This window comes from Myotis nattereri (assembly GCF_964212035.1).
Source record: "Myotis nattereri genome assembly, chromosome: 3".
Taxonomy (NCBI): Eukaryota; Metazoa; Chordata; class Mammalia; order Chiroptera; family Vespertilionidae; genus Myotis; species Myotis nattereri.
Genome location: NC_138077.1, coordinates 7,229,110 through 7,236,708, shown reverse-complemented (window position 1 = coordinate 7,236,708; position 7,599 = coordinate 7,229,110). Strand labels below are relative to the sequence as shown.

At 53.7% G+C, this 7,599-nt stretch overlaps 1 protein-coding gene across 1 annotated transcript; it reads left to right on the top strand.

The window, feature by feature from the left end:
* Positions 1-1,630: 1,630 nt before the first annotated feature.
* On the top strand, positions 1,631-5,300 carry TFF3 (trefoil factor 3; the record flags this gene model as incomplete). The annotated part of the gene is made up of 4 exons (XM_081088046.1): positions 1,631-1,712; positions 2,918-3,064; positions 5,063-5,136; positions 5,271-5,300. 4 exons carry the CDS (start codon positions 1,631-1,633, stop codon positions 5,298-5,300), a joined length of 333 nt encoding a protein of 110 aa, XP_080944172.1.
* Positions 5,301-7,599: the final 2,299 nt, after the last annotated feature.

The following is a 7,599-nucleotide window of genomic DNA, read 5'->3' as shown; positions in this document are numbered from 1 at the left end:
AAAGACTTATATTTTTGATATTTATTTTATGTATTTAAATGCCATTTAACAAAGAAAAATCAACCAAAAAAATGAGTTCTCGTGTCACCTCTGACACGTGTGTCATAGGTTCGCCATCACGGGGCTAGGGACTCACAGGTGGGACAAGGCCATTGTCGCCCACGCGTGCACAGTCTGTCGCCATTGGCCACTTGGTGAAGGACAACTCCGTGGACAAACCCTCGGGTAGTCAGTTTCCCCCAACACGTCCCCCAAACCCAGGGGCTTCTGGGATGATACGCAAAACCCACCCGAGGTTCCTGGAAGGTCGCTGGGTAACGTTGGTGCTGAACAGATAGGTGAGAATTCTGCGGGCAGAAAAGAGAGAGGGGTCACAGCAATAAGAGGACCCACACTCTCCTGCCTCACCCGGCATCGCCTGCACAGGAGGGGCTGCGACGGACAGATGAGCCCTCAGAGTCCCACGGAGGTGGTTGAACCTCAGCTCCACGGGGTCCACTAGAGTCACCTTGGACGGCCCCCTTAATTTCTGAGTCTTCTTTTCCTCCTCTGGAAAATGGGTAGACATATTCCCAGTTCACTTAGATGTGCTGTTACAGAGCACTTTCCCAGGTACAGCCTTCACTGAAAGAAAATGCAAGCTGGGCAAACGCATCTAGTAAGCTCCCGTTTGTGTTAAGTGTGCTTAGATCTAGAGAGAACCTTTCTGGAAAAACACCTAAGAAAGTATTAAACATGAACACTGCTAAACAGGAGGGGGCTTTTGCACTGTCTGATTTTAAAAACCAACTGCACGTATTATATTTCTATTAAAATATATTGAATAGCCCTAGCCAGTTTGGCTCAGTGCGTAGAGCCTCGGCCTGAGGACAGAAGGGTCCTGGGTTCGATTCCGGTCAGGAGCATGTTCCTTGGTGGCAGGCTAAATCCCCAGTCAGGGCGCAGGCAGGAGGCAACCAATTGGTGTCTCTCTCTCACATGGATATTTCTCTCTGTGTGTCTCCCGCTCCCTTCCACTCTTTCTAAAAAACAGTGGGGAAAAAATATCCTCGGGTGAGGATTAACAACAACAAAAATGAATCGAGAAACTTTACTTAATACATTTATTTAAATGTAATTAATAATAAATATATTTCTTTGCTGGAAAAATGCCAACAAGGAAGGAAAGGAATTTGTACCTTGCAGGAGCCGAGAGAGAGAAATGAACTCGCAGGCACGAATCACCTGAGTGGGGTTTGCTGCCCATCTTCTCATGACCCAGGGCCGACCTGGGACTAAGTGGCCCAGGGACTCTTGTCATTGCAGAGGTAACCTTCCAGCCTCTTCCAGGCTGGGCTCTTGATACTGATGATCAGCTCCATCTTCTCTCCTCCTGGCCAGGCTGCCGTGGGGAGGCACAGCCCCGCCCCCTGAGGGAGGAGTGTGAACCCCCACACACCACAGTGGGGTCGCACCACCCTCTCTGCTCAGGGAGCCAGGTCTCTGGGGGCTGTACCGTCAGGTGCCGGGAAAAGCGGGCGTGGCCAGCTGCAGGGAAGGGCCATCCCCAAACAGAGACCAGAAGCCTGTGCAAACACAGGGGTATAAATGAGGGCTCTGAGTGGCCGGGTCCCCAGAGCCTGCCGTGACCATGGAGGCCAGAGCGCTCTGGCTGCTGGCGGTGGTCCTGGCCTTGGGGATCTCCAGCTCGTCTGCGCAGTACGTGGGCCTGTGTGAGTACCACAGCAGGAAGGGGGCCTGGGGGCAGTGGGGACCCGGGACGCGGGGACGGGACACAGAAGATCCAGGCTCGGGGGCTTTCTGGGGACCTGAGGAAGGTGACCAGGCCCCCACATGCATTGAATAATTGCTGTTTACCAGCGACACACCTTTTCTCTCAATAGCCCTATAAACCGGCTCTTGCTGTCCCCATTTTAAACAAGGAAACTGAGGCTCAGGACGTCCATAACAGACCTAAGGCAACCCTGCCCATCAGGGTCAGACCCCAGGGCCGGCCGGCCACAGCCAGTGCCTAGCCCACTGTCCCAAACAAAAAGTCAGACATGTGACAAGGGTGACTTCCAGAACGATTCCGCAGTCGTTCCGCCCTTGCCGTGCACCTCCAGGTGGGTGGGTGGGGGGGGGTGTGGCTTGAAGAAATGGGGGTGCGGCTTTTACCAAGCTGTGTCAAAGTCAGCAGTTCCCAAACTGGGTGTCCGTTAGACTCACCGGAGCCCAGGATGCGCCAATTCTGCCTGAATGTCTCCGGGGTGGGGTGGGGCCCCAGGGGTGTTTCAAGACCCCCGGCTGATTCCAATGTTTGGGAGCCGGGGAGTAAGGAATTTCGGACTGGCTGGCAGCCGTAGAGGGGACTGAGGAGGTTCTGTGTGCTTTCCGTCTTCCTAAGCAGACGTAGTTAGGTGCTGAGACCCAGTGGACTTCTCACCTTGGACATAGGCTTGGAGACCCCAGGACACACAGGGAAGGTTGACCAGCTGTCCCATCTGGGGAGAGGCAGGTGCAGGAAGGAAGCAAAAAGCTCTGTGTGCACTGTGACTCACTCTACTGAATGTATACACCTGTCCTGCTTTTCATTTAAGTGGGGAGGGGTTCTTGTAGGTAAACAAAGGGAATTTGGTTTCCGGGTTCAGGGGCCCTGATTCCCTGGGCCGCTGCCAGCCTGCGGGAGCACGGGCCCACAGTGACTTCCGACAAGGCTCAGGAAGCGCGCAGGCAGGAGGCCAGATCACCTATGGAACGTTTCTTTTTAAATATTTACACAGAAAGAGGGTTCACCTCAAGCAAATGTTGGGGAGGGAGTCATACCCTTTGAACTCAGGAGGGGAGAGGGAAGAGGGTGCAGACTTGCCAAACGGAGCCAACAGACCAACGCCAAGCCGGCAGGGCGCTGGCAGCTGACTGGGCTTTGTCTGGGCAGCGGAGAGCCAGTGTGCCATCCCGGCCAAGGACAGGGTGGACTGCGGTTACCCCGAGGTCACCCCTGAGCAGTGCAACAACCGGGGCTGCTGCTTCGACTCGAGCATCCCCGAGGTGCCCTGGTGCTTCAAGCCTCTGCAGGAGACAGGTGAGCCGCCCCCCCGGGCACCAGGTCCTTTCTGGGCACGTGCTGGAGCCTCCAGGTGCCCAGGAAGCCACACACCCCTAGGCCCTGGGCAGGACACCCAGTGCCATGGCTATTCCTTGGCAGAGGCCTCAGTCACTGGCTTCATGCCAGGGCAGCCAGCCACCAGTTCCCTGCTGTCCTGTTGCCAAGTGGTTTGTGCAAAAATACAAAAGCAATTGTTTTCAAAAAGGTGTCAAAGGCAAGGCAGTATATAGAGCAGTGGTTCTCAACCTTCTGGTCCTTTAAATACAGTTCCTCATGTTGCGACCCAACCATAAAATTATTTTCGTTGCTACTTCATAACTGTAATGTTGCTACTGTGATGAATCGTCATGTAAATATCTGATAGGCAGGATGGTCTTAGGCGACCCCTGTGAAAGGGTCGTTCGACTGCTAAAGGGGTCGCGACCCACAGGTTGAGAACCACTGATATAGAGGAACTAATTTAAACTCTATCCTGGAGGGAAACAGACACTGCGTGGGTTTGGAAAGCTGGGCCGGTCAGCAAACAAACCACCAACATTGGTGACATGCAGGCTGGTGGCAGCGCTGGGCGTGGAGCCCTGGTGTCTCCACACCCCATCACAAGTGCACCCCTCCCTGCCCCCTCCCTCGGTGGTGCAGTGGGGTGCAAGATAACCACCCGGGAACCCCCTGTCAGCAACAGCTGGCATGCACATGGGTGGTTGCTGTCCTGGTTCCATTGGCCCCGCCTCACACATCCTGGGTGCAGAGGTCACTGTAAGCCATCTGGCAGCCAAGTGCCAGCTTACCTCTAAGGAGGACACCTGCCTGGAGGCGGCACCCAAGGGGCCACTCTTGCCCTTTGTCCCAGGATAATTTGGAGGGGGCTGCATCCCTTCCTGGGCACTGGGTGTCCCTGCAGAGCCCCCCCTCATTGATCATCTGCCCCCCCCCCCAGCCCAGGGCCCAGTGGGGCATGTGGCTGATCTCCCACGAGGTGCGGGACTCAGCACTTCCCCAGTGACTTGGGGGAGAATGCAGCATAAGGCGTTGACCTTGGAGCCTGTCTTGACCTTGAGAAGCTGGGCAGCTGGGGGATGGGGAGGAAACCTGCTCCCGGTGACGTATGCTGTGCTTTGTTTCCAGAATGTACATTTTGAAGCCACGCCCACTGTCCTGCACACCATGGGAGGTGAATTTCCACACTCTGACGTCCTGCCTGCTCATCTCTGCTTTTCTAGCCCCTGCTCCCCGCCAGGCTCTGGCTGAAAGCTGATGCCTGGGGCCCCATGTTTTAAAGAATAAAGATCCACGCTCAGCATGAGGACAGGTCTCTATTCCTGAGATTTTGTGTTTTGTGCTTTATTTCTGCGGAGTCGTTCGCATGCTCTTGTCAGCGTGTCACACACAGATGAGGGACGGCGGGGGGTATCGTAGCATCTCGGAGCAGAGGGTCTGCTCCAGCCTGGGGAGCGTGAGCGGAAAATCACCCCTAAGCTGCTGCACGGCCTGTGGGTTTGTTGCAGACCTCAGACCCAGAGCAGACGAGATAGGGAGGGCCAGCCCCCTTCCAGAGGTCACTGCCTCTGCAGGCTGAGCTAAGACACTTCAAATGTAAGTTTCAAAAAAAAAGAAATTAGTAATGTCTTTCTCCGTGGAGAGAAAGCCAATAAAAGCATATTGCAAAGTGGCACTTTTTTGCATTTATTTGCAAGTCAAGTTTAACATGTGTTTCACCTTGGGTGGCCACCTCTTGCTTGCTTTCTTCTGAAAATAGACCCGGCTATACGAATAAATGAAGTAGGGTCCCCGGGAAGATTCCATTAAGTTCCCAAGAAGTTATAACAACCCCTCAACGGAGAGCTGTTCCCTGGGACACCCAGTTCCACGGACAGCAGGGGCTCCGGGCGGGCAGCTCAGCGAGCCCAGACGGGTTTGCACACTCGCTCAGTCTGGGCGTCCCCTGCCGTTCCTGGCGATGGGACTCTCTTAAAGACACGAGGACAATCTACCGCACCCTCGTCAGGCTGCGCCGTGGCCACGCGGCAGTGCTGTCCGCGGACCGCAGGGTGAGTGAGGGGTCTTGATCTGGGCCACCCTTCCCGCTGGAAAAGAGGCACCTGCTCCCTCAAAATGGCAGCCTTGTTTCTGAGCTCGCCCCTGGGACCAGGCCCCTGGAGACAGTTCTCCGCTTGTCGTGCAGAGAAGGAACCTGTCCAAGAGTCCCTGCTGAGAGGCGCCTAGCCAGGAGGCCCAGGTCTTTAAATCCTAAGCCCTGTGTCCTTTCTAGCACCTTCAGGCCTTGGGGGTGAGTCCTTCCAGGGACAACTCAGACCAAGGAGCGCAGACGGAAGCCCACTGTGCAATAATGTCCAGCCCACCCAGCGCCCTCTGCTGGCTGACAGGAGTGATGGTGATTTCCTGCGGTCACAGCTGCAGCCTGGTTTCTTGCCTCCCCTCCTAGATGGATTATTAAGATACCCAAGACCCACCTGCCCTCACCTCCTGACGCATCCAATCCTGATTAAGCCCGATTTCCTTGAGCCTCCCCCAAATCACATCACACAAGCCCAAATCCTACACTAAGTCCTTCCTAACATCTCCTATTGAGATGCCCCACATGTGTGGTGCTCCTTGTTGCCGCGTGTCCTTCAACCCAGCTTGACTGTACGTGTGCTCCTGGGGGGTGGGGGGTGAGGGTAGGGCTTTGGCAGGATGGTGTTGGCAAGACACGGGCCAAAGGCCTGGTGTGAGTGTTGGGGGCCCCGGGGACACATAGTCTCCATGGGGCTGCACTGCCATAGGGGATGGTTGAGCATCTGTGGGCTCCCTGTTGTTCTCCTGAGACCCTCCCAGTGCACCCTGAACCCCTAGGCAGCCCAGCCTGCCGTGTGGCTGACTGATACTCAGAGTGATTGGTAAATAGACCAAAGGTGGTATTGACAGAACCTGGCATGTGTCAGACGCCAATCAATCACTTGAGATTTGCTAACGCATTGAATGCCCCTAACCAGCCCACCAGGTGCGGGGTGTCCCTGTCATTGCCTCCATCCCATGTCCAGAGGAGGAAGCAGAGAGGGGCCAGGCAGTAACTTACTCAGGGATTTGCAGCTGGGTGGCCAGCCGAGCTGGACACGCTACGGCAGGAGCCCTTCTAGAAGACGGTTGAGTTACAGCACCTCCCAGTCATTCCCATCTAATTCATGTTACAAGCAGCAATAGATACTGGGTAAAGGAACTAAGTAGTTAACATGCTTTCAATCTTATTTAAAGGTCCATCATAATTTTCTACGTTTAAAATGAAACGCTGAAATGCTGACAAACTAAACTTGAATAATTAACTTCTAAGGACTGGCTTGCCAGGAGCCAGCACCAAATCCCACCGAGCCCAACGTGGTCCCTGAGTTCTCTGTGACCCACTGAGGTGGCCAAAGGATATGTGCCTGGCCTTCCTTGAGCAATTTAAACAACATTCTTGATTCTGGACAGTTGAGGTTATTTACGTACCCAGTGAGTGCTAATCAATTTTAAAAATGTTGGCTAGGAAATGCTACAGTGTGGACTGGAATACTTGTGTTGTTGTTAATCCTCACCCAAGGATATTTTTTTCCATTGAATTTTAGAGAGAGTGAAAGGGAGGGGGTGAGGGGGGAGGGAGAGAGAGAGAGACATCGATGTGAGAGAGACACATCAATTGGTTGCCTCCAGCATGCACCCTGACTGGAGCTGGGATCCAACCTGCAAACCAGGTATGTGCCCTTGACTGGGAATTGAACCCACGACCCTTCAGTGCATGGGCCAACCCTCTAACCACTGAGAAACACTAACCAGCACAGGAACTTATTTTAAAACTCAAAGTGCAGTGAGTAATCTTGTATTTACTCTTACTTTGCAAATGAGGAAACAGAGCAATTTGTTTTAGAGCACAGCCTTGCTAAGGTTCAAACCTGGGACGTGCCGGTAGTCTAGTCATCATTGGAGGACCTCAGACACCTGGGCACTCAACTGTCAGCGACTGCCCATGGCCCCAGTGGCCTTTACCCGCCCATCAAACCTCCCTGCCTCCTGCTCAGGTGCCTCTAGACCAGCGGTTCTCAACCTGTGGGTCGTGACCTCTTTGGTGGTCGAACGACCCTTTCACAGGTGTCGCCTAAGACCATCCTGCATATCAGATATTTACATTACGATTCATAACAGTAGCAATATTACAGTTATGAAGTAGCAACGAAAATAATTTTATGGTTGGGTCACAACATGAGGAACTGTATTTAAAGGGCCAGAAGGCTGAGAACCACTGCACTGGACTTTTCATGTACCAGCAGCTCAGGGTAAAGTCAGATACTGAACCAGGCTCTGCAAGATCCAGGGATCATTTTGGTATTAAGTACCTTCCTCATTGACTTGAACATGTTATACATTTCTAGAGCCTTCCAGGAACGATGGAATGAGAACTTTGACTTGCCCAGGAGAAGCCAGACTCCTTGCTGCTGGTGAAAGGGGAGATAAACAGGAGCCCTCACACACACACACAC